This window comes from Enhydra lutris, unplaced genomic scaffold (assembly GCF_002288905.1).
Source record: "Enhydra lutris kenyoni isolate GAN:26980312 unplaced genomic scaffold, ASM228890v2 scaffoldscaffold4, whole genome shotgun sequence".
Lineage (NCBI taxonomy): Eukaryota > Metazoa > Chordata > Mammalia > Carnivora > Mustelidae > Enhydra > Enhydra lutris.
The window spans coordinates 21,833,197-21,860,924 of record NW_019154088.1 but is presented as its reverse complement, the minus strand read 5'-3'; the positions used below and the strand labels follow the sequence as shown (position 1 = coordinate 21,860,924).

The 27,728-nt window shown below is 39.8% G+C and overlaps 1 pseudogene and 1 gene segment (V, D, J or C); one reads left to right on the top strand and one right to left on the bottom strand.

The window, feature by feature from the left end:
- Positions 1-12,645: 12,645 nt before the first annotated feature.
- Positions 12,646-16,585, top strand: LOC111139468 (annotated as a pseudogene).
- Positions 16,586-21,413: 4,828 nt separating this feature from the next.
- LOC111139464 lies at positions 21,414-22,043 on the bottom strand. The segment is given in 2 exon segments: positions 21,414-21,850; positions 21,992-22,043. Coding segments are annotated over 2 exon segments (489 nt in total).
- Positions 22,044-27,728: the final 5,685 nt, after the last annotated feature.

Sequence of the window (27,728 nt, the reverse complement as noted above, 5' to 3'; positions counted from 1 at the left end):
TTCCCTCAAACACACAAATAGTACATACCAGCCCTAGGCTCCAAAGGGAAACCTGTGACCTAATTCCTGAACAAGAAAGTGATCAAAGCACATAGAAATGGTGGTCAAATTTTATCTGAAACACAGAGTAACAAAATTAAATGAAACTTTATTTAATTAAATACCTCACAGAAATAATTTAATGCACTAATGAAGTGAAAACGTAAAAACTAACATTTTTAAAAAGCAGATGTTTAAGGGAAAGAATTAGTGAAGAAGGGAATGATAAAATTGAAATACACAAAGTAAAAATTTCATGGTCCTCATTATAATAAGAATTCTAAGAGACTAAAAGGAATATTAGCAATATTATGTGATTACAGAATTATCGCTTTCATTTTTGTGCTTACCATAATTCCATGTTTGGCATGTGATGTTTTAGAATCACAAAATTCATAAATGATACTTTTGAAATGCAATGTTTAAATGCCCATCCATAATAAGGACTGTAATACAGGAACCAAGTGGATATTTATAGGAGAGAGTCAGAAGAACAAATCCAAAGTTGTCTTGAAAACCTGAATTTCAAAATAAAACAGTATTAAATCACTTCAAGAATCCAAAAACAAGAATCATCCAACAAAATGTTTTCACCCTGTCTGGGTCATCTCCATCCTAATAGTCTAACTTCCACCTACAGACAAACAAGAGCACAAAAGCTATACTTGAAGGTCTGTGTCAGAGGACAGGGGGCTGCCCCACTTCCAGGTTTGAGTGCAGGCAGCAGATGCCTGGGAAGCAATGTGTGCTTGCTGCGCAGAAGTACACAGCTGAGTCTTCAGGCTGGCGTCTCTGATGTGCAGGAAGAGATGTTTGGCCCTCATATTCAATGAAACAGTGAGTCTTCTTTTGTGGCCATGCTTGAACGAATGTCTATAAGGAGCTGGGGACCTTTTCCAAGCTCTTGCTTATACCAAGGGAGGTAACTTGAGGCACTGTCTGAATAACTGCAGTTGATAACAGAGCTGCTTCCCTCCTAGACACTCAGGGTAGAAGGATGCTGCTCCACATTCTCTCCTTGGCTGAACTCTGTGCAGAAAGAGAAGGTCAGAGAAAGGAGAGGAGATTCCAGGTTATTATGCTTCAGAATTGTCTTTTTCTACACTAAGTGGAGGAAACCTGAGTAAAGTCAGTCTTGACTTCTGAAGAATATCCACTAATATACTCTGAACTCACAGTTCAGCTGCAGCCATAAGAACATCATTAAAGCTCCCATGGATGGCTTCATGGTTCCTCCCAGTTAAGCTCAGGTTCAGAATTGCAGCCTCTAGCCAGCTCAGCTCCCTCTCTTATCAGGCTGTCCCTTCTTTCTTGTAACAGAGGACTTTCCCACATTGTCTAATAGCTAATAAGAAAAAGACTCTGTTGCTGCCATAGTCTAGTCCATCAGATGCACTAAGATGAACCCTACATGTGTTCTGCATCAGCACAGGTGCACTGCCATCTTGTGATCACATCTCTACTGAACTCCCTGGGGAGTTCCCTGTTCTTCTCCTAGCCTGTGCCTCTGAGGGACTCATATGCATCAAGGCAGCAATCAGTCAAGCAAATTATATCTTAGATCATCAATGAAAAGGACACAGTAAGAATGTGGAGATCAGGGTTTACACACCTGCACACTACTGAGTCACTGTTAGTAAGGTGGAAAGAGGTAGATGCTATTCCTGTTTATTCTAGGATGGGCCCGGTATACCTGTTTGAAATCAGGAAAGAATCATGATTTACGCCCTTAAACAAAGAAAATGGAAAACCTTTTCTTTCTGCCAAATCTACCATCCTCAGTTGTCTATTATGGAGAAAACTATGTCTAAAAGGAACATGGAAGCAAGGATTAGAGGAAGAGAATGAAGATCATTTGATATTTCAAATGTCTCTTACCTCAGACTCTGCTCCTCCTACTTGCTCTTGCCGATGACTTTGCTGTTTCTTCCCAGAGGACGGACAATACCAACAGTCAAAATGTGGAATCATTGTCAGTTGAGATGACTGTGACAAAAGTAAAGGACCAAATCTCAATGTTAAGGGGGCAGGGGAATAACAGGGAAGCATAGATACTGTGCATGCCCCAGAATAGTACCACCCAGAAACTGGCCTTAAAAAACTGATCAGGAGAAACGGTCTGTGGGAAACCAAGACTACCTCATTTTTGAAAAGGAGAAGCCCCTTTTCTGTGAAGCCTACTCTCAGATCTGAGAAAGGAAAAAGAGTAAAACTCATTTTCATCCTCCTCTCCCACCATGAAAGATTTAAAAACAGCTATGGTGAAGAATATCAAATCAATATATAAATATATACATATATATGAAATGTGTTTTTATGTGTGGAAAACTTCTTGATTCTGAGAATCTGCCATTCTCTCCCCCATTCCCCATAAAATACGAATTCTCAGATTCTTCTCTGGGCAAATTTCCCTCTGCTGGTGGGAAGGTCAATTTTTCCAATTTTTAGGTGTGACTCTCAGAACTGAATATGACCATTCATATGAATGGGTCTCTTCCATGGAATAACTGTTGCACAGATAAGGCCAACCTTTGGGCTTATTTCCAGCTCCACGATGCTTTTACAGAATATTACTTTACTTATTTTCAAGTCTTGGCCTAGAAAACATCATCTGACATCTTCCTGGGTTTTGCACTGCAGAAATTTTCCAATTCCTATGATCATTTTGCAGACAACATGTAAGTTATGCTAATTATACTCACCCTGCCTTCAAGGGATGTCTAAATGGCATAATAAATATATTTGCTATTTTGGGGAACATCCTTAGAAATACATGTAGATGTTCAAGTGAAACTATCACCTCTGGCTTTCTCCTACAGAAACAGTGAGTGATGGATAAGTTTGCTGGTAGAAACACAGTGGCTCAGCCCAAGTCTCCTTTCCAGTCCATGGTTTCAGACATTTACACAAATTGGAACTCTCCATTCAGGCATTCAAATTGATTGAACCACATCTTTCTCAGACTCAAAGTGCAGAGATCTAAGTGGCTGGGCTTGCATTAAATATGTCCTCTTTACCCAGCAGAATGGTCCTATAACAAGGAGGCAGGAGCAAGAATGTCAAAGAGGAAGTGAGGAAACCCACTTTCTCTTCCCCTAGCTCATTCCCTACCTAATTGTTTTTTACAGCCAACTTGGTTATAGTCTCTGATGTATAACATTAAATTGGACTAAAGGATTTCTAAAGGTACTTCCAGCTCTAAATTTCATTCATACTATATAAGAAGCAAACTTTTACTAAGAACTGGTTGTGTGCAATGTGGACTGGTGTCAGAGTGCGGTGAAACTGCCTGCATCATGGACCCCAAGACCATTTGCACAACCACATGTGATCTAGTGGTTCTGAGGTTGGTCCCAACCAATGGCTGAAGCCTCTTCAGAAACAGAGACACAGGATGAGATTCTATCTGGTTTTCATTTCCCCTATGACATCAATAATATATCAAGGAGAAAATAAATTCATATTAACACTGGAAAAAATAGAACTTTATTCACTGACTGAAATTCCTTCACAGGCAGTGAGACCGAGGAGTACCATGGCTCAACCTTGGGCAAGCAGGATGCTCTTCTGGAGACATATTTCTTATATATTTTTATTCCATATAATTTACATATTATATGAAAAAAAGAAACTCCTCAATTGAGACACCCTAGAGGAGGTGGATGCGCTTACTAATATGGAAAGCAAGGAGTATTCTCTCTAAAACAGCCTAATTGCTTTCTAAAGCAATTTCCTTGAAATTTTAATTTAGAGGTTCAGAATTTCCAGCCAGGGATGCATATACAATTTTTGAGATCATTTCAAAATGAAAATTTGGGATCTTTATGCAAAAAAGCAGTGAAAAGATATCATTAGATAATATTTCTAGGGGAATCATATATGTAAAATGCTTTAACTCTTCATACATTTTAGTTTCATGTCTCTGATTTTAATGTTTTAAAACTTTCTTCTTTTCAACCATCTCAACCAGGTTCAAAGAAAAATGAGGCAGATGTACTGAAGCTTCCAATGTACCTCCTGCCCCCACACAGGTATAGCCTTTCCCATTATCAACCTCCCCGTGACCCTTTTACAATGGATGAGCCTACACTGCCATATCATATCACCCAAAGCCCACAGTTTATCTAGGGTTCCTTCTTGCTGTTGTACATTCTGTGGGTGTGAACAAATATATAAGATATGTATCCACCAGTATACTATCGGAGAGAGTAGGTTCACTACACTAAGTATTCTCTGTGCCCTTCATCCCTGTTTTCCCCTCAATCCTTGGCAACCACAATCTTTTACTCCCTCCATAGTTTTGCCTTTTCCAGAAAGTCATAGGATCAGAATCATACACTATGTAGCTTTTTCAGATAGGCTATTTTCACTTGGTAAAATGCATATAAGATTCCCCTATCTCTTCATGACTTCATAGCTCTGATCGTTTTAGCACCAAATCATATTCCATTGCTTGAATTTAACACCATTTATTTATTCATTTATCTCTTGAAGGACATGCTGATACTTCCAAGCTTTGGTAATTATATATGAACAGCTATAAAACACCTGTGAAGAGACTTGTGTGTGGACAAGAGTTTTCAACCCTTTCAGTGAAAATACTCAGGAAGGCCATAGTTCCATAAGAAATGGCCAAATTGTTTTATTGAAATGTCCAGGTATACACTTTCATTTTGTTGTAATTTCCTGACAGTATTTACTACACCCTTTGCTGCATGTCAGAGCCCCAGCTAGTCCAAAGCAGGCACAGATAGCACAGGTGTCCCCGCCAAGTGCTCAGCTCACACACAGCCTGCTGTGACCCAGAACCTGAGCCTGCATTTGTTCCTGCCTGAGTCCTGCTGCCCCAGGTATCTCTCTGCTCAGGCACTTGTTTCCCCACTTATAGGACTCACTTTTAAAAGACAGGTACAACGATAAAACTAATATTAGTTTCAAGATAGTGATAGCACTGCAATAAATGCTAAAGCACTAATAATAATTATAAATTAAAGCATAATTAAAGCATTATTTTGTCAAGCCTTTTTCATTTGAGTAATATACATACACATTTTATGCTACCTGCCAGAAGATCTGTTTTTCCAGGGCACTAGATAGGAGCATCTCTGTCACTTGATCCAGTAGCTCCTTCGAAGAGCTTTTTACCTGCAAAGGGCTTTCTGGGAAGAAGAAGGGCAAAAAAAAGCAAGTGAAAGGACAGCCCTGATGGGTCTAATTTTAGGAGGAAAAACATGCCCTAAGGTAAATCTGAAAGTCTGAACATGTGCAAAGTCTGCTGTGGGGCAAATGCCCACCCCGGGAAGGGCAGGGGCTGCAGGCGCAGCTGCAGTTTGGGTGCAGGCTGCAGATCACCGCGGAGCACTGTGCCTGCTCTGCACACAGGTACGTGGCTGAGTCTTCCAGTTGGGACGCCCTGATGTGGAGGGTGCTGGACCATTCCCTAGTATTCACTCTGCAGTCTAACCTCCCACTCTGCTGCATCCCTGAAGCTCTGTAAAACAGCCAGGTGAGACCGCCGCCCCCAGGGTGCTGTCAGAACCACTGCACATTGTTCGCAGTTTGGGAAAAATTTCACCTGAGAGTAGAGCTGGATCCCTCCTGGTGGCTCAGGGCTGAAGGGCTCTGCTCCACCATCATCCCTCTCACCTCTGTGTGAAAAGAGAGAAACAAACACAAGTGATGTCACCAGGAGGTCACTAATGCAGTTTTCAAGTTTGCAAAATATCCTAAGACACACCGCTGAGGTTGTAGGACCCTCTCGGAGTTCCTCCCACCACTGTGGGCTGTGGGCTATGGACTCCACCCGAGTACTCATGAGGAACGGCCCCACTCACTGCAAACCTGGATGCACAGGAGCCCCAGGAGAGCTCCCCCGTGTCTCCTCATGATTCCTTGTCTACTTGATGAGGTACTTCTGCCTACCATGCAGAGCACAGAGTCTTGGATTCAGAGAAACTGTGTCTCACAGCCAATCCCATTCAACAGAACCACTGAGAATCAATCACACCTCAGTCCTGTCATTCACAGAACTCCAGTCTCCACCCACAGTGACCCAGGACAGTGCACAATCATGTCTTCAAAACTGTGCTGGCCAACAGTGCAGGGAGGTAGGGGCAATACTTCTAATATAGGAAGATAAATGGCTGTATTTCTTTCTTAAAATACTTTATGGAAGAGGGGCGCCTGGGTGGCTCAGTGAGTTAAAGCCTCTGTCTTCAGCTCAGGTCATGATCCCAGGGTCCTTGGATCGAGCCCTGCGTCAGCTCTCTGCTCATCCAGGAGTCTGCTTCTCCCTCTCTCTCTGCATGTCTCTCTGCCTACTTGTGATCTCTGTCTGTCGAATAAATAAATAAAATCTTTAAAAAAATACTTTATGTAAGAGATTTGTGAGTTAGTGTGTGAGGAAAGGTGAATGATAGTTCTAGAAGAGTCATTGCCTAGGGGGTTACCTAGAATTTCAAAGCATTATAAGGAATAGTGACACCATTCCCCTAATTGCATAGTCTGACAGACAATGTGAGAATTCAATTATATAAAAATACAGATAAGGGCTATCTGATAGCATGCATTGTGTATTGCAGAAGTAAATACACCTTCTCGAAATTAAGAGAGCTCCATCTACATAGAAAATTATTCCAACCATAATTTCTTGGTGAAAAATAGGATGTAAGATATTGTCCTCTCTGAGATAACTTTCACATCTCCACCTCTCCTGTGCAATTCACGGACCCTGCACATCCACACAGCTGAGTCTGACTGGGCCACTTGTTGCTGTTCAAGGTCAATGTTGTTCTCTCCCTTTCCTTCTCTTTGTGTTCCTTATTGCTTCTTCTCTTCTTCTCTTCATTCTTGTTCTCTCCACTTTCAGCAGAGATAGATGAAAAGGTAGTATATCTGGGATATTGAGGTAGTTCCAAGGCCAGTAAGTTGGGAGATTTTATTCATAACAATTGACAACAGGTAATGGGATTTTTCTGTTGAGTTTCCAGGCTCACAATACCCAGAAATAATCCTATCCTGGTACCTGTGAAGAAATATCTATATGATGGATTTCTAGAGACATGTCCTCCAGATGTCTGAAGTTGACATGAAATGGCAGAACTGAAAACCTGAGGTGAACTTTACACAAACTCTGTCCCCTGTCTCCCCTACATTTGCTGTCTATAATTGGACTGGCTCACATGATTTCTGTTCTCTCTTTAACTGTTCAAGTTTGGACCATCAGAAAGTCTTTGTTTCTTTTAAGGTCTAGAGTGCCTTCTAGAGTACTGACGAGGTTGGCAAAAACACTTCAGATCAAGCTATTCAGGAGAAACAACTCCCAGCCCCATTCATTCCAGGCTTCCTGATGAAGGAAAAGCAGATGATCAGAAAAGAAGTTAAATGCTTAGACTGAATGGGGATTACAAGTGAACCAAATCCTACTTTTAAAATGGAATTGCATGGAAATTAATATCAGAAAATAATTTAGTAAGTCTCATCTTGTGCTACTTATTTAATTTCCTTACCTTAGTCAAAAAATATAAGTATTCCTTGAACTTTCAGTTTCAATGGGGTAATTTACTAGATGTTTAGGATATATAAAAGTGTAATGGAATATTATTCAGCCCGTAAAAAGAGTGGAATCTTGCCATTTGCAATGACATGAATGGAACTAGACAGTATAATGCTGAGGGAAGTAAGTCAGTCAGAGAAAGAACAATACTATATAATGTTAACTCCTACAGAATTTAAGAAACAAACCAAACAAGGAAAGGGAAAAATATAAGACAGAGAGAGATAAATCAAGAAACAGACTCTTAATTAGAGAGATCAAAGTGATGGTCACCAAAAGGGAGAGGTTGGGGTATGGGTTCAATAGCTGAGGGGATGAAGCAGTGCTCTTGTCCTGATGAGCACTGGGTGTTCTGTGGAAGTATTGAATCACTATATTGTACACCTGACACTAATATAACACTGTATATTAACTAACTGGAATTTAAATAAAAACTGTGAGTGAAGTGAGATACCACCTCACACCAGTCAGAATGGCTAAAATTAACCAGTCAGGAAATGACAGATGTTGGTGAGGATGCAGAGAAAGGGGACCCCTCCTACCTTGCTGGTGGGAATGCAAGCTGGTGCAGCCACTCTGGAAAACAGTATGGAGGTTCCTCAAAAAGTTGAAAATAGAGCTACCCTATGACCCAGCAACTGCACTACTGTGTATTTACCCTAAAGGTACAAATGTAGGGACCCAAACAAGCATGTGCTCCCCAATGGTTACAGAAGCAATGTCCACAATAGCCAAACTGTGGAAAGAGATTAGACATATATCAACAGATGAATGGATAAAGAAGATATGGTATATATATATATATATATATATATATATATATATATATATACACAATGGAATACTATGAAGCCATCAAAGAAATGAAATCTTGCCATTTGCAATGATGTGGATGGAACTAGAGCGTATATATTAAGCAAAATAGGTAATCAGAGAAAGACAAATATTATATGATCACACTGATATAAGGAATTTGAGAAACAAGACAGGATCATAGGGAAAGGGAGAGAAAAAATGAAACAAGACAAAACCAGAGAGGGAGACAAACCATAAGAGAATCTTAATCGCAGGAAACAAACTGAGGGTTGCTGGAGAGGAAGGGGGTGGGAGGGATGGGATGATGGGGGGTGTATATTGGGGAGGGTATGTGCTATGGTGAGTGCTGTGAATTGTGTAAGACTGATGAATCACAGAACTGTACCCTGACACAAATAATACATTATATGTTAATTTTTTTAAAAATTCCGGAGAAGCAGTAACATTAGGCCAAGAAATAACAATAAGTGCATTTAATTACCCGACCTTAGTTGGACAGAATGTAAAAAGAGTTGGTGGTGAGATTTTCACAAAGGACAAAGGACTATTTCCTGGAACAGACAGTTCACAAACAAAAGAAATGCACTCTTTTAACTATTGCATTAAAAGCTGATTCAGAAGGTAATGGTAAATGAGCCTGAAACCAGTTAAAATGAATCTTTCCTGAAAGTGAAAAAAAAAAAACTGTGAATGAATGAAAGAATGAATGAATAAAATTTTAAAAGAATATATAAAAGAGAATAACACACTAGTTTACAATCTATGGGAAAAAACAAAACTATACATAACTGTAATAGGGTCAAGGAGCAGGACTCAGAGGAGTGAAAACTAAAAACTACCTGATCCCAGAGGAGGGAGAAATGCTTGTACTTCAGGTGCCTGGACAAAATGTTATAGAGAAGTTGACCATTCTCTCCTTTCCCCTTTTTGGTGACAAGAATAGCAGGGAATATACATAAACCTTTATGAAGGCTTTTATAACTCTTTATTACTTTTAACAAAAGTGGGAATTTGTGAATATATGAATTATTAAAGTCATTATTACCTATAGTCTAAAATCCCTTTTGACTAACAACCCCAGTTCTGACCCTTTGTCACTTACTACCCTAAGTCATTCCTCATCTTGATAGTTTGAAGTTGACGTTTCAAGGTGTTTTACTAGATTTCGATCACTAGGAAATGGACAGTATTTTATTTAGACGTTGTTATAACACAAATAAACATTTTGGGTATACCTTTCTGTAAGTCCTCCTCAAATAAATAAGTCATTAAAAATACTTAGAAAACAAAGAAGATTGCAACCATATTGGCAAAGTGATGCAGTACAATACAGACATTGCTTTATTCTATTATGTTTTTTCTTATGTTCAGTTAGCCAACATATAGTACATCATTAGTTTTTGATGTGGTGTTCAAGGATTCATTAGTTTCATATAACACCCAGTGCTCATCACAACACATGCCCTCCTTAATGCCCATCACCTAGTTACCCCACCCCTCCATTCTGTATCCCTTGGTTTGTTTCCCTGAGTCCAGAGTCTCTCATGGTTTATCTGCCTCTCTGATTTCTTCCCATCCAATTTTCCCTCCTTTCCCCTGTGGTCCTCCAGGCTATTCCTTATATTCCACATATGAGTGATACCATATGATAATTGTCTTTCTCAGCTTGACTTATTTCACTTAGCATAATCCCTTCCAGTTCTATCCATGTCAGTGCAAATGGTAAGTATTCATCTTTTCTGATGGCTGAGTAATATTCCATTATATATGTGAACCATATCTTCTTTATCCATTCATCTGTTGAAGGACATCTAAGCTCCTTCCACAGTATGGCTATTGTAGACATTAATGCTATGAACATTGGGGTGCCTGTGTCCCTTATTTCATTATATCTGTATCTTCAGGATAAATACCTAGTAGTGCAATTGCTGGGTTGTAGGTTAGCTCTACTCTTAATGTCTTCAAACCTCTATACTGTTTTCCAGAGTGGCTGTACCCTCTTGCATTCCCAACAGTGTAAGAGGGTTCCCCTTTCTCCACATCATCACCAACACTTGTTCTTTCCTGTCTTGTTAATTTTTGCCATTCTGACTGATGTAAGATGGTACCTCACTGTGGTTTTGATTGGTATTTCAATGATGGCTAGTGATATTGAACATTTTTTCATGTGTCTGTTAGCCATTTGTACGTCTTTTGGGAGAAATGTCTGTTATGTTTTCTGCTCATTTTTTGACTGGGTTATTATTTTTTGGATGTTGAGTTTGAAAAGAGCTTTATAGATCTTGAATACAAACCCTTTATCTGAAATATCATTTACAAATATCTTCTCCCATTCCATGGGTTGACTCTTACTTTTGTTGACTGTTTCCTTTGCTGTGCAGAAGCTTTTAATCTTGATGAAGTCCCAAAAGGTCATTTTTGCTTTTGTTTCCCTTACCTTTAGAGACTTATCTTGAAAGAAGTTGCTGTGGCCAATGTTGAAGAAGTTACTCTGCCTATGTTCTCCTCTAGGATTTTGATGGATTCCTGCCTCACATGTAGGTCTCTCATCCATTTTGAGTTTATCTTTGTGTATGGTGTAAGAGTGTGGTCCAGGTTCATTCTTCTGCATGTGACTGTCCAGTTTTCCCAGCACCATTGATTGAAGAGACTTCTTCTTCCATTGGACATTCTTTCCTGCTTTGTCAAAGATTAGTTGACCATAGAGTTGAGGGTCCATACTGGGGTCTCTATTACTTTTTGCACAACATCCCTGACTCCTTTGCATTCCCCCAATTCCCTGACTTGTGGCTTTCTGTTAGACATTGCAAAAGTCTAGAGTTAGTCTCTAGTTAGAGAAATCTATAGGATTTTCCTCCCGTATCACCTATCAATCTGTATTGTTAGGAAACATCAGTGCAAGAGCATTTTCCCTCACCATATTTCCTGGGCGCTGAGAATGATCCACTTGAGTTCTTACCATCAGAAAGCCAACTGAGCTATTTATCTGGCCAAAACATGAACCTCTTCCTCCATTCTGTTTCTGTCCCCAACCCTTATGTTGAATATCAGTTTGTGACTATCACCTGATTTACTAGAAAAGAAACCACAGCAGAGGTGGCTGGCCCTCTTTTCCTTGCTCAGGTACATCTGTTCCTCCTCCTTTCTTCTGTTCCATTCTTTCTGTAATAAAATCTGTTCTGGACTGAAGCTCTCCCATCACCTCTCCTGCTTATACTCAGTCAGGAAGATATTTAGAAGAGGCCACCTTCTCAGGGACACTGTGTGTATCTAGAAGTGTCATAGACAAAGCAACACACACCAGGGTGGCCTGAACAACTTCTCAGCCTGGAATTTCACCACAAAGATGAACAAGAGAACAATTCATCTGTAACTGTTTGTTTATTTAAAGATTTACATATTTTGGAGAGAGAGAGAGAGTAAATGGGGGAGGGCAGAAGGACAGGGAGAAAGAGAGAGAAGCAGAATTCCAACCCAGATGAAGGGAGTCTGATGTTGGGGCTCGATCAAACACACCTGAGATCATAACCTGAGCAGATCAAGAGTCAGACACTTAACCTACTGGGCACTCCAAGACCACTTCATTGTTGTGTAATTCTACCTTGAAATTAGTTACACCCTGGCCAAGGAACTCTTGGCATTGAACTGTTTTCAATGTCACTAAGGACCACCTGGGTTAGGGGAATGTTACTGCTGGTTCCTATGCTCTAGTCGTTGGTATGATTTTGTATCAACCAGACACTGATGGACAAAAAACAGATTGTGCTGGAACCAGAATGCATCAGGAAAAGACACGCAGCTTCCAGGCCCCTGTTCTGCTCAGAATTTGTTTTCAGCTCCTTCTGCAGTCCCCGTCACTGTGTCACTCAGGGCACAGTAGTACACAGCTGAATCTGAAGCTTGCACTGAGCCTTTCCCAAAGTGGAAGGATTTTGATTTGCTGTTAAAGGTGGCTTCAAATCCTTTGTTGCTTTTCTTCTTCTTGTCCTTCAAGGCTTTCAGGAAGAGCTGTAGACCTTCACCGGGATACTGGACATACCAGAAAAGAGTAAGGGATCCAGATGCTGAATAAGTGCAGTTCACAGTCAGGGAAGCCTCTTCTAAGAGGGTCATGTGGCCTTCAGTCTGAGTCACTGAGTCTCCACGGATTTGTTCTGAGGAAAGAGAAAGGAGATCTGTGTCACCTTGGTCATAAAACTCATGGATAAATAATAGTTAAAGGTTTTGCTGACACCATGGAAGAAAGAATTCAAATTTTAAGAAGAATGGTAATTCCCAAGCATTTAGAATACCAGAGTCACGAAGCCTGGAGTCACGAAGCCTGGAGAACACTTCATCTCTGGAGCATCACCTAAATAATGTTCTTCATTCTTAGTATGGAGAAGGTTGAAGTGAAAGAAATGATCAGTAGAAACCCAGATTTCATACAGGAAATGTCACTGCGGTAGGAAGCTGCACTCCCTGGTAGACAGGGACTAAAATGTGTGCATGTTGGCCAGAATCCTCCCCAAGTCAGCCATCTGTTTCATCCCTGACTTCATGAGGCACATGTCAGGCTTCAGGTGGCCCTGGGAAGTCTGAACAACAGCAATCCTGACTTCTCAGGTCTGTTTTGTTCTTAAGACACTACCTGATGTGGAAGTTCTTTAACACAGCATCCCAGGGCCTTTCTGTACCTGGGAGGGTAACAATCTTCAGAAGCATTTTTACTACAGTACTTCATATTCTCATGTGTCCATATGGGCTGACCTATTACCTACTGACTGCCAGAAAAGGAGCTGGAGTTGAATACAGAAAAAGTAAGAGGAAGTCAAGTCATTGGTGACTGATTCTGTGTTTTTGGCACTTTGTGCAATATTTAGAACTGTGACTCATTTTTTAAGTACTCACTAAATATTTTTAAATTAAACAAATATAATGAACAAATATCATTTATTTGAAATACCGTATTTACTTATTCCTAAACTATTAGCAATTGCAATAATACTATTTTTAATAAAAAGTTTCAGAAGTCACACTATCTAATAGTCAAATACCCCTGACTTTTAGAATAATTAAAAAGTGAAAAATAGGAATTTCAGACAGAATAAATTCATACATGGAGTCATCAAATCACTATAGAATGATTGGAGAGTCTTATGTTCTCACAGTTTTATTGACTCCAACATAAGGTGACTACAGTATGTGAATTCAGCAACAAATACTAATCCTATCTTCTTAACAGGTTTAACCTCAAGGATGCTTTCTATTATCATCCATCTGGCACTTTTTGTTGCCAAACATTAATCAAATAATTTTTCCCAAAAGGTAAGAAATCAGGATTATCAGAAAAAAGTTCTAGAAGTGGACACATCTTCTGTAAAGCCCTGTAAACATATACTCTAGACACATTAGGAAACTTAGCTCAGCTGTTTCCTGGAGGCGATTCCCCACACATTCAGGTCGAGGAACATCAGAGTCCAGAGCCAACATGGGAACGGTTTCCCAGATACATAGTGAAGTAAGAAATTCAGGCCTGGATACTGTTTCCGTTCATGTATCCCTTCTCTTCCCCTTCACCTTCCAAATCACATTTTCAGAACCTGCCTCAAAATTATGCTAGAAAGCAATTTTAGACAAGCCACTACAAATGTCTCTTCAGATATGCAGGGACAGGGGGCGTGGGTGGCTCTGTTGTTGGGCATCTGCCTTCCACTGGGGTCATGAACCCAGAGTCCTGGGATCAAGCCCCACATCAGGCTCCCTGCTCAGCAGGAAGCCTGCTTCTCCCTCTCCCTCTCCCCTGCTTATGCTCCCTCTCTCGCTGTATCTTTCTCTGTCAAATAAATAAAAATCTTAAAAAAAAAAGATCTTTGGGACATTGCTAAATAGTTTGGGATGATGCTGGTTGAAAATAAACAGTATAACAGTTGGATGCAGAAAGTCATTAGGCATAAATTAAAAAAATATATAGTTTCAGGCCAATGAAAACCTACAGGAGAAATATTTTGCATTTTATATGACACAAGAAGACTGGCACTGCAGTGAGGGAAAATAGTGCATAGAATGATATTGAATGGCTGTGTTAATACATAATTTACATAACAATAAAGTGCAGCAAATTCAACAATTCTGTAGGATTTGATGTATGTATATATTTGTGAAGTCATCACTACAATTGAGAAAATGAACATATACATCACCCCAAAACTTTCTTTATGTCACTTTGTAATCCTCCTCTCAACCCTCCTCATCCCCATTTCCAGGGAACTTTCCTGTCATGAATTAGTTTGCATATTTTATAATTTTGCATAAATGGAATCATATGCTTCTTCTCAGCATAAATATTTTGAGATTCTTCCATAGACATGTTTATCAAGACTTTGTTTCTTTCTGTTGCTGTGTACTACCCCATCATATGCCTATAAAACAACTTGTCTATTCACCTGTTGCTGACGATCTCAATTAATCTCAGTGGGCCTCTTAGAAATAAAGCTGCTATGAACATTTGTGTATAAGATGTTTTATAGACAAATGCTTTCATTTCTCTTGGATCAATTTCTGAAGTACAACGGCTGGGTCATATGGTAGGCATACATTTGACTTTCTTAAACCAATTTGTTCTAGTAGCTATTTTGTAGATTCTCTTGAGTTTTCTGCTCAGACAGTTATGTTGGCTGTTAAAAGATAAGTTCACTTCCCCCTTTCCAGACTGTCTGGCGTTTGTTTCTTCTCCATGCTGTATTGTATTGGCTGGAACCTCTACTTCAATATGAAATACAAGTGGTGAGAGCCAAAACTCTCCCCTTATTTCTGAAACTAAGGAGAAAGCATTGAGGTTTTCACCACCAACTATGACATTTGATGTAGGTTTTCGGTTGAGCCCTTTTTCATTAAGGAAATTTCCTTCAATTCCTTATTCACTGGGAGTTTCTCTCAGGAATGAATCTGGATTTGTCAGACACTTCTTCTGTACCTATTGAGGTACCTTCCGAAATTGCTCATCTGCTATGTGCCAGTCTCTTCGGATATATTACTGATACGCTGTCACAACAAAATATTAAAGAAGATATCATTCTCCCAAATTTATAAATAATAAAACAAGCTCAAGGGGCACCTGGGTTGCTCAGTCAGTTAAGTGGCTGCCTTCTGCTCAGGTCATGATCCCAGGGTCCTAGGATCAAGTCCCACATCTGGCTACTTGCACAGCAGGGAGCTTGCAGCTCCCTCTGCTTGTGCTCTGTATCTCTCTCTCTCTCTCTCAATTCAATAAGTAAAATATTTAAAAATAAATAAAGCAAGCTCAAAAGTATCAAGAACTTGATGGCAGAGCTAATACTTCTGAACACAGAGATAGATGATAGAAAAAAGCCTGTTTCCTGATTTTCAGGTCAGCAAGGTGGGGGAGGCCAGCGTAGCAACTTGCTCCTGCTAGACCTGTTGTTCATAGCAGAGGCACCCAGTACTTTCATGCGCCAAGAGTTGAGGACTGTTTGCTTCCTTCTGGTGCCTGCCTGGGCTCTGAATCCAGACAGCACTGGGGGCCAGCGGTCCCTCTCCTCTAAGGATAGAAGTTGAGCTACCTCTTCAGGCGCCACTCTTCTAAAATATTCAAACCAAAGAAGAATATGCCTGAGGGTTCTCATCAGCTCTTAAAACAGGCAGAATCAACTCTAGGAAGTGGAAATCTGAGACAAGCTCTTACGTTGCCAGAGGGAGAGGACTTCAGTGAATGGATTACAGTTAACATTGTAGATTTCTTCAACCAGATCAACATGCTGTAAGGAACTATTACAGAATTCTGCACTGAAGCAAGCTGTCCAGTCAGGTCTGCAGGTCCAAGATATGAATACCATTGGGAAAATGGTACTAATATCAAAAAGCCAATCAAATGTTTGGGTTCAGGATCAGCTTGATGATGAAAGTCTTTTGCCTTCTAAGTTTGGTGTCCCCTTTCCAAAAAACATTATGTCTATGGCAAAGACCCTTCAAAGGATTTGTTCTTGGTTTATGAATATTCATCACCAGCAGTTTGATTCTGTGATGCAGCTGTGAGAGGAGGCCCACCTCAACATCCCCCTTAAGCCCTTCATTTTCTTTCTTCAGGAGTTTAATCTGATTGATAGGCATGAGTTGGCACCTCTTCAGGATTTAATCGAGAAGCTTGTATCAAAGACAGATAAATGCTTCTTCTAGAACATAGTTCCCTTCCTGCTTCATCTGCTAGAGCTATCTCATTGCTATCTGTTAAAGACTAGTGATATGGACATTAAGAAAACAGGATAAAAAGACACTTATTGTTTCTGTGTACTGATAAAATTGTTCCAAAGGTAGATTGGCCCAATCCTTCAGCGAGATATTCAAGACGCAGCCAACTCTGAGGCACTTTGTGGCCACTCCTGTTATTGTCAGAGTTAGACTGGTTGTAACATGTGGTAACTGACATGTAGTCTATTCGTTTACTTATTCCTTTACTGAAGTTGAGTGCTTCAGGTGACAGCATAATGAAGACTAAGAATTCCCACCAATACTTTATTAACAAGTTTCCAGAATAAATTACCTAATAAGGCAATCAGATCAGTTTTACTCTGTTTTTATTTACAAATAGAAGAGGTATTTTAAAGTTTCCTTAAGATTTAGAACATTTGGGGGTACCTGGGTGGCTCAATCGTTCAGCATCTGCCTTTGGCTTAGGTCATGATCCCAGGGTCCTGGGATGGAGCCCCACATCAGTCTCCCTACTCCACAGGGAGCTTGCTTCTCCCTCTCCCACTCCCTCTGCTATGTTTTCTCTTTTGCTGTGTCTCTCTCTGTCAAATAAATAAATAAAATATTTAAAAAAATTTAGAACATTTGTGTGTTACTTTGCATAACCTTTGAGTTTGAAGTTTGTATACTACTGTTTTTATAGGTAAGATTATATATAAAGAATATACATATATATATATATATTTTTTTTTTTTCAAAATCCATGACTGCTACTTAAATCCTCATATGAACTGTGTGGTATGGGAGTAAACAGAGTTATTTCTAAAATGACTATTTTTTCATCTATACTTGGTATGCTATTTATATAAACTAATCCAAAGTTTTAGGAGTATGTATATAAGAAATAATTTCCCTGAGGTATGTAAGGACAGTCTTGTACATTTTTATTAATTTTTGTTAGAAGATTTTGTATTTTTTTCACTACTGGTATATTTTATCAAATCAATCTGACAGAATGACAGATTCTTACGTCATTGTATGAGTGATGTGAATAATCATGTGAAATGTTTGAGATAGATGCTATATTTGTGAATATACTTGTATGACTTTTTTCATTTAGTAGAAACCTTTCTCAAAAACCTTTCGCAAAAATCTAGAAACAGAATTGCCTTCAGCAATCCACTTCTGGTATATACTCAAAAACGGGAAGAATTTGCCTATATACCAAAAATATTGAGATGTTTCTGAATTCCTATTTCTCCCAAAAAGTGGAAGCAGCCCCAAAGTCCATCAACAGATAGGAATGGATAAACAAAATGGGATATGACATACACTGGAAGATTATTCAACCTTGAAAAGGAAAGAGATTCTGTCACAAGCTGCAATATAGATGAATCCTGAGGAGATATTTTTAAATGAAATGTCACAAAATGACCCATACTGCAGAATCAACTTCTATGAGATATCTAAACTAGTCAAACTCATGAAAAGAGAAATCAGAATGGTAGTTCCCAAGGACTGGAGGGATGGAGTAATGGAGAGTTATTGTTTAATGTGTACAAATATTTTGTTTTTCAAGATGAAAAGAATTCTAGAAATCAATGGTGTTGCTGTTGACCAACAATGTAAATGTATTTCATACCAGTAAATTCTACACTTAAAAGCTGTTAAAATGGTAAATTTTATGTTAAAATGGTAAAACTTTATAATTAAAAACATTTTAAGAGATTCTTTTTAAGATTTTGACTCTACACATCAGCCTTCAAATCAAATATGAGAGTGTTAGAATGCAAGACCAATTATCAACCATCCATTACCATCCAAAATTTAAGGCACTCCAGGAATGGGGTTAGAGATGTAGTGTGGAATATTAAACAAACAAGGAGTTCTGGGAAGTGTGCAAACTGAGCCAGGTGTTGGCAAAAAGTGATTTTGAAGGAGTGTTAAATTCAAGAACAGGAAGGAAGTGGAAAATTCACACTCTGCTCCTTCACAGTGTTCCCCTAAGAGCTCCTAATTATGAGCATTTGTGGGTAAGACTAGTGGGAAGCAAGTAAACTTCCAGTGTGCAAACTGAGCACACCTATGCTAGAGGTGTTAATAAGAAGGAACAAACTACATCATAGAGCAGACCCCCCAGAAAGTAAATATGAGTATGGATGACCCACAACAACCAAACCAAATTAGACTAAACCCAAAACACAACACCCCGCCCCTCACCCATACATCATCCCATCCTGTGGCCTCCCACCAGTGCACACAGGATAGCAATAGCAGTGAGCTTTTGTAAGCGGCTAGTGAGCATGCGCAGAGAGCAGTCCCACTTCCCCGGATTGGGAGAAATCACACAAGTTCAGTCAGCACCGTCCTAGAGAAAGCAAACAAAAGGGAGACTCTAGGCACCCATCTGGCTTCACAGGATCAAGAAAAGGCTTAAAAGTTTGTACTACCTTGTCCCAGGACATAGGAAACAAATATACCAAACATGATGAAGGTTTAAACTTGAATGTGTCTGGTTCTGAGACCAGTGCACACTCAGGCTAAAGTATTTCTTTTCTTCCACTGTATCAGTTCTCACCTCAGTATGATCAAGCATTCAAACCTGAAGGAACTGCACCCTCTCTCTTGCTTCTAACTGGACTTAAGAGGAAACGAATGAATAATATAGAAGCATGCTTCCTTCTGACTCCATTATCAGGCTTGGAGGAAAGGCATGAATCAGGAGTTGTCTTCCTTCTACTGCTCAGGAGCTGGCGGTATAAGGAGGGAAAGAATCAAGTCCATTGACGTGTTGGGCTACAGTTCTAATCTCTTTTGGTCAGATGTGATAAGCTGAATTTAACTTGATGTATTTCCCAATAAGAAAAAGCCAGTGAGCAAATAACTCACAACTGTAACTCTGCTAAGAGAAACCACTCTCACCATGACAATTGCCAGTTATATCCATCCTTAGTGAGGAAGACCCGGAGGAACATTGTAAGGAGCCTACCCTTGAGCAGAGGTGGGAGAATGAGAGAATTAAATATTTACACAACTTCATTAGCTCCAATGATGTCTCTACAACACTAGAGAAATAACATTTTTAGAAAAGAAGGTTGTGATTAACAATGTTTAATTCCGTGAAATGTGAATATATGTGGCAGGGAGGTTGGTAAGAGGTCATCTCTTTATTAGCCATTACTCCAAATGCCTTTGTGCAATCTACTACTAATAATAAGGGGGCTGAGCTGCACCTGGGTGGCTCAGTGGGTTAAGCCTCTGCCTTCTGCTCAGGTCATAAACCCAGGGTCCTGGGATTGAGTCCCGCATGATGCTCCTTACTTAGCAGGAAACCTGCTTCTCCCCTGCCTGTTGCTCTCCCTGCTTGGGCTCTCTCTCTATGACAAATAAATAAATAAAACTTTAAGGGTGCCTGGGTGGCTCAGTGGGTTAAAACCCTTGTCTTCAGCTCAGGTCATGATCCCAGGGTCCTGGAATTGAGCCCCGCATCAGGCTCTCTGCTCAGCAGGGAGCCTGCTTCCCCTTTCTCTCTCTGCCTGCCTGTCTGCCTACTTGTGATCTCTCTATGTCTCTGTCAAATAAATAAATAAAATCTTTTAAAAAATAGTAAGGTGGCTGACACATACATATAAATATTTTCCCATATATCTCAGAAAGAAAAGTTTTCATTATAACGATAACAAAAATTTACAAGTCCAGTAAAAATTGAATTATCTTTGAACCACTGAGCACTATTAAAAAAGAGACATATATAAATGGAAAGAAACAGTATGTTGTAAAACAATCAAATAATCAAATAATTACAATAAAATAAAATACAATACAAAAATAAAAACAATCAAATAATCAGACACTTCAAGGACTTTTGTTTATCACAAATAAATTTACAAATTCAATCCAATCATAAAGCTTAAATTAAATTATGAGTAGCAGAATTCTTCTATCCTTCTTTCATTAACATCTACTGCTAATGAATTATGTGAAAATGTTTGTTGTACCTACTGAAAATATAGCAATGAAGAAAATACAAAATTCTGTCTCCTAAATTCTATGAAAGTGTTTTTGTGAACAGATATGGAATTTTGTAAGTGAGAATAGATTTCTGAGTTTTAGCTGAAGCTCACATTGTCAAACCAATCCCTGCTTAATTTCCCTCAAACACACAAATAGTACATACCATCCCTGGGCTCTAAAGGAAAACCCATGACAAAATTTCTGAACAAGAAAGCAATCAAAGCACATAGCAATGCCTCTCAAATTTTGGCTGAAATACAGAGGAACAAAATTAATATGAAAATGTAATTAAGTAAAATATTTCACAGAGCTATTTTAAAACACATGTTAAATGACTAAATTAAAAAATAAAATAAAATAAAATAAAGCAGATCTTTGAGGAAAAAATTGATGAAAGGGGCATGCTCAAATCAAAATATATAAAGTGAAAAAATCACGATCATAATTATAATAAGGAATTTTAGAGACTAAAAACAATAATAGCAATATTATGTGATCACAGAATTTTCATTTTCATATTTGTACTTTCCATATTTCTAAATGTCCAATTATGTTTCAGAATCAGAAATGTCATAAATGCTACCTTTGAAACACAGTGTTTGAGCCTATCCATAGTAAGGTCTTTTCACTGGTACTAAGGAGTTATTTATAGAAAAGGAGCCTTAATAGCAAATGTAAAGTCATCTTTAAAGCCCAGATTTCAAAATAAAACATTACTAACTGCCTTCAAGAATCCATTAGGCAAAGTCATCTAACAAAATGTTCTAATTCTGTCCAGGTCATCATTGGCTTACTCTTCCTCTTATATGCTTTTAATGTCTAATATGTTAGCTTCCACTTGTGGATAAACAACAGCACAAATACTATCCTTAAGGTCTGTGTCAAAGGACAGGGGCTGCCCCAGTTCCAGGTTTGAGTGCAGGCAGCAGGTGCCTGGGAAGCAATGTGTGCTTGCTGCGCAGAAGTACACAGCTGAGTCTTCAGGCTGGGTGTCTCTGATGTTCAGGGAGAAACGTTTGGCCGTCTCATTCAATGAGATAATGAGTCTTTGGTCTTCTTTTGTGGCCACAGTTGAACGAATGTATATAAGGAGCTGGGGACCTTTTCCAAGTTCTTGCTTATACCAGGGGAAGTAGTCTGAGCCACCATCTAAATAACTGCAGTTGATAACAGAGCTACCTCCCTCCTGGACACTCAGGGTAGAAGGATGCTGCTCCACATTCTCTCCTTGGCTGAACCCTGTGCAGAAAGAAAAGGTCAGAGAAAGAAGTAGAGATTCCAGGTTATTGTGCTTCAAAATGCTCTTTTTCTATACCAACGGACCTGAGTAAAGCCAGTCTTGACTTCTGAAGAATATCCACTAATATACTCTGAACTCACAGTTGAGCTGCAGCCATGAGAACGTGATTAAAGCTCCCATGGATGTCTTCATGGTTCCTCCCAGTTAAGCTCACGTTCAGAATTGCAGCCTCCAGCCAGCTCAGCTCCCTCTCTTATCAGACCGTCCCTTCTTTCCTCTAACAGAGGACTTTCCCACATTGTCTACCAGCCAATTAGAAAAAGACTCTGTTGCTGCCATAGTCTAGTCCATCAGATGCACTAAAATGAACCCTCCACGTGTTCTTCATCAGCACAGGTGCACTGCCACTTGTGGTCACATCTCTAGGGAACTCGCTGGGGAAATGCTTTTCTCTTAGCCTGTGTCTCTGAGGGACAAATCTGCATAGAGAAATCTGACTTGCTTTGAGAAATCTATTTGAATGTTATGTGTCTTATATAATGCAAAATATTGAAAGACAGAGTAGAAATTCTAAGAAATCATCAAGCTGCAAACTCAGAAAATATAACTATGTGAGTTTATTTTTGAAGTGCTTTCATTTTCCCAAATCAAAATAGATGGCATGTCCCCCAAAGCAATGTTGCCTCATAGCCTCAGAAGAGTTTTCTCTAAAGAACCCACTATCCATCCTGTCATGCTTCCCACTTCCTGGTCAACACTGCTTCACATTTCATACTCCATCATATTTCTCCTAAATACCATGACAGTGTTCTTTCCCCAAGACTCATTGATGAAGTTCTCCAATCCTGTGAGTTTCCAGAATTAGCTCTCTCTTCCAAAACCCCTTTCTCATCCACGTGAATTTCTTGGAATCTTCTGATGACCTCTGTGAGAAAAAATCCAGAGAAGCATAAACATTGTGTGTGCTCAGGGAGTGGTACCAAAAAGAAACTGGTCCTAAAGAACTGATCTAGAGAAATAGTCCCTGGGAAAACAAGACTACCTCACTTCCAAGACCAAGACTTTCCTAATTTCTGTGCAGCCTACTCTTAGATCCACAAAAGGACAAAGAATAAAAGTCATGTGCATCCTCCTCTCCCACCGTGAAAGATTTAAAGACAGCTATAGTGAAGAATATCAACTCAAAATATAAATATATGCATATATATGAAATGTGTTTTTATGTGTGGAAAACTTCTTGATTCTGAGAATCTTCCATTCCATCCTCCACTCCCCATAAAGTAAGAATTCTCAAATTATTCTCTGGGCAAAATTCCATCTGCTGGTGGGAAGGTCAATTTTTGCAATTTTTAGGTGTGACCTTCAGAACTTAATGTGACCATTCATATAAATGACTCTCTTCCATGGATTAACTGTTGCACAGATAAGGCCATCCCTTGTGTAAAATTCCCAGCTCCATCATGTTTTCACAGAATATTGTTTTCCTTATGGCCTAGGAAAACTTCATCTACCATCTTCATGAACTGCAAGTTGCAGGAACCCTAAATACCCAGTGATCATTTTGCAGACAGTGTGTGAGTTATGCTCATTATACTCATTCTGCCTTTAAGGGATGTGCACCTGGGATAATAAATGTATTTGTTATTTTGGGGAAAGTCCTTAGAAATACATGTCAGTGTTCACATGACACCGTAACCTCTGGCTTCCTCCTACAGAAACAGTGAGTGATGTGTGAGTTTCCTGGTAGAAACACAGTGGCTCAGCCTGAGTCTCCCTTCCTGCCCAAGGTCTCAGACATTTACACAAATTGGAACTCTCCATTCAGACATTCTAACCAAATGGACCACAATTTTCTCAGAGCTAAGCTGCAGTTATATGACTGGGCTTGCATTAGACACTTTTTCTTTACCCAGCACAATGGCCCTACAGCGAGGAGGCAGGGGAAAGAATGCTAAACGGGAAGTGAGGAAACCCACTTCCTTTCTTGCCCAGCTTATTCACTACCTAATTGTTCCATACTGTCATCTTGGATACAGTCTCTGATGTGTAAAATTAAGTTGAACTGAAGGATTTCTAAGGGCTCTTCCGACTCTAAATTTCTTTTATACTATATAACAATGCAAATATGTATTGAGGACTGGTTGTACGCGCTGTGGACTGGTGTCAGAGTGGGTGAAATTGCCTGCATCATGGAACCCCAAGACCATTTTCACAAGCACATATGATCTAGTGGGTTTGAGTTTGATCCTAGCCAACACTGAGGACTCGTTGGAAGCAAAGACATCGTTCTTAGAATGAGATCCTATCTGGTCTTTCATTACTTCTATGAGATCAATAATGTATCAAGGGGAACTATATCAATATTAACATGAACTAAAATGGGACTTTATTCACTGACTGAAAACTCCTCACAGGCAGTGGGACCAGGGGACTCCATGGCTGAACCATGAGTAGGCAAGATATTCTTTTGGAGACATATTTCTTACATATATTTATTACATATAACTTATCTATCGTATGAAGAAAAGAAAGAATCTCCAGAATTGAGACAAACTAGAGGAGGCAGATGAGCTTACTAACATGGAAAGCAAGAAGCACTTTTTAAAATATCCCAGTTGCTTTCTGGATTCTGGCTTTTTCCTAAAACTTTAGTTTGGAGTTTCAAAATTTCTAGCCAATTTTTGAGATAATTTCAAAATGGAAATTTGGGGACTTTATTCAAAAACCAAGGAAAAGCTGTCATTAGGTAATGTTTCTAGGGGAGATATTTCTAAAATTCTTTAACTTGGGGCACCTGGGTGGTGCAGTTGGTTAAGCTTCTGCCTTTGGCTCAGGTCGTGATCTCAGGGTCCTGGGATTGAGCTCCACCTCAGGCTCCCTGCTCAGTGAGGAGCTTTCTTCTCTCTCTCCCTGTGCCTACTGCTCTGCCTACTTGTGTGTGCTCTCTTGCTTTCTGTCAAATAAACAAGTAAAAAAACTAAAAAAAAATTAATTAAAAAAATAACATAAAATGCTTTTAACTCTTCATACATACTAGTTTCATGTCTCTGATTTTAATTTTTTTAAGATTTTTTACTTATTTATTTGACAGACAGAGATCACAAGCAGACAGAGAGGCAGACAGACAGAAAGGAGGAAGCAGGCTCCCTGCTGAGCAAAGAGACCGATGTGGGACACCATCCCAGGACCCTGAGATCATGACCTGAGACAAAGGCAGAGGCTTTAACCCACTGAGCCACACAGGTGCCCCTGATATTAATGTTTTAAAGACTTATTTTTTTTTCAACGATCTCAACCAGGTTCAAAGAAAAATGAGGCCAATGTACTGAGGCTTTCAGTCCACCTCATACCCCCACACAGGTATGGGCTTCCAACTATCACCTTCTCCATGACTCTTTCACAACGGATGAGCCTACACTGCCACATCATGTCACCCAAAGCCCACAGTTTTTCTAGGGTTCGCTCCTGCTGTTCGACATTCTGTGGGTGTGAACAAGTGTATAAGGCATGTATCCACCATTATGGTATCATAGAGACTAGGCTCACTACACTAAGTATTCTCTGTGTTCTGTTGATCCCTGCTGCTCTCCTCAACCCTTGGCAACCACAGTCTTTTACTCCCTCCATAGTATTGCCTTTTCCAGAAAGTCAGAGGATCAGAATCATACCCTACGTAGCCTTTTCTGATGGGTGGTATTCACTTAATAAAATGCTTTTAAGGTTCCCCTATCTCTTCACTCCTTCATGGCTCATTTCTTTTTAGCAGCAAATCATATTCCATTGTTTGGATGTAACACCATTTATTTATTCATTTGCTTATTAAAGGACATGCTGTTCACTTCATAGTTTTGGCAAATGTGAACAAAATTGCCCAAAAACACCTGTGTAAGTTTTGTGTGTGGACATAAGTTTTCAACCCTTTGGGTAAAAGGACTCAGGAAGGCCATTGCTAGATCATAGGATAAGAGTATGTTAGTTGTGTAAGAAACTACCAAACCACTTAATTGAAATGTCCATGTAAACACTTTGCATTTGTAGTAATTTCCTGTAGGTATTTACTACACCCTTGGTTGCATGTCAAAGCCCCAGCTAGTCCAAAGCAGGCACAGACAGCACAGGTGGCCCCGCCAACTGCTCAGCTCTCACACAGCCTGCTGTGACCCAGAAACTGAGTCTGCATGTGTTTCTGCCTGAGTCCTGCTGTCCACCTATCTCCCTGCTCAGGCACTTGTTCCCCCACTTATGGGACTCACTTATAAAAGACAGGTACAAAGCTAAAACAAGTATTAATTTCAAGACAGTGAGGGCACAGCATTAAACCAAGGGCAGGGTTCCTTGAGAGAGTGGGAGGCGGTGTAACTGCAGAGTTTCCATGCTCAGGAAGCTGACTTTTCTCCCAGCTTCAGGGAGTCTGCCCATCTATCTCGATCTGAATTTTCAGGGGCACAGGCCTTCCTATCAGTGCCCTTTTCTCAACATAAAAACCAGTGCAGGCTGGAACTCAGTATGTGCTAGAATCTTCCACATGCAAGTTTCAACTTTGGGTTTGGGGTCAACAGTCTTTGTCTCTGGTTACAACAGAGAAGGGGATCATTTAGGGTTGTCCTGGAAGCTTTTGACTCCCGTTTCCAAATTGGGAATGATTTTACATAATCATGAAAAAGGATTCATTCAAAATGGAAGGAAGAACAATGGATTTTCATGGAACATAATGAAAACTTCCATGAGCTCTTCTACACAAGGTGCTATTTAGAAATGACTGAAATGGATACTTCTGTCAGTGATATATGTCAACACATCATACAAACTGATCAAGAAAAATCATTCAGATTTTGTGATTCTACAGTCTTCTAGATGAGATACTCATCTCTCTCTCTCATAGAATAATCTCCAGATTCACTAACATTGGATTCCACCAAGTCACTTATGCTCTAAAATCCTCCCTTTATTCGTGAGTAAAATGAACATACCTATTTACAGTGTATTACCTTACTGAAATAGAAAATATATCTAATGGGACAAGCAGAGTGCCTGGTCCTCAAAAAAATTATTTTATTATATTTGTATTTCCCATAGTGAAAAAGCTAAACACAAACTTAAAAAAAGTTACATTCTCCTTACTATTCTTTGAAAATAAAAAAATCTACACTAACTAAAAAATTCAGTCAGATCCCTCTGTTTGTTCAAGATCTTCTAATTCTTCAAGACATTTCCATTTGACTAATACAAATAATTTATATGCTGACTGCAAGGACATCTGTCTTCCCAGGGTACTGGATATGGGCATCTCTGTCACTTGCTCCAATGCTGCCATGGTAGAGCTTTTTACCAGCAAAGGGCTTTCTGGGGGAAGAAACGGGCAAGGAATGTGAAATCACAACCCCGATGGGTCTAATTTTAGAAGGAAAAACATGCTGTCACATAAATCTGAAAGTCTGGAAATGTGCAAAGGCGGCAGTTGGAGCAAGTGCCCGCCCCAGGGAAGGGCGGGGGCTGCAGCCACAGCTGCAGTTTGGGTGCAGGCTGCAGATCACCAGGGAGCACTGTGCCTCTACCGCACAGGTAGGTGGCTGAGTCTTCCAGTCGGGAGGCCGCGATGTGGAGGGTGCTGGACCGTTCCCTAGTGTTCACTGTGCAATTTAACCTCCCACTGTGCTGCATCCCTGAAGCTATGTAAAACAGCCTGGTGAGACCGCTGCCCCCGGGGTGCTGTCGGAACCACTGCACACTGCCTGGAGTGCTAGAAAAATTGCACTTCAGAGTAGAGCTGGCTCCTTCCTGGAGGCTCAGGGCTGAAGGGCTCTGCTCCACCGTCATCCCTCTCACCCCTGTGTGGAAAGAGAAACACAAACACAAGTGATGTCACCAGGAGGTCAC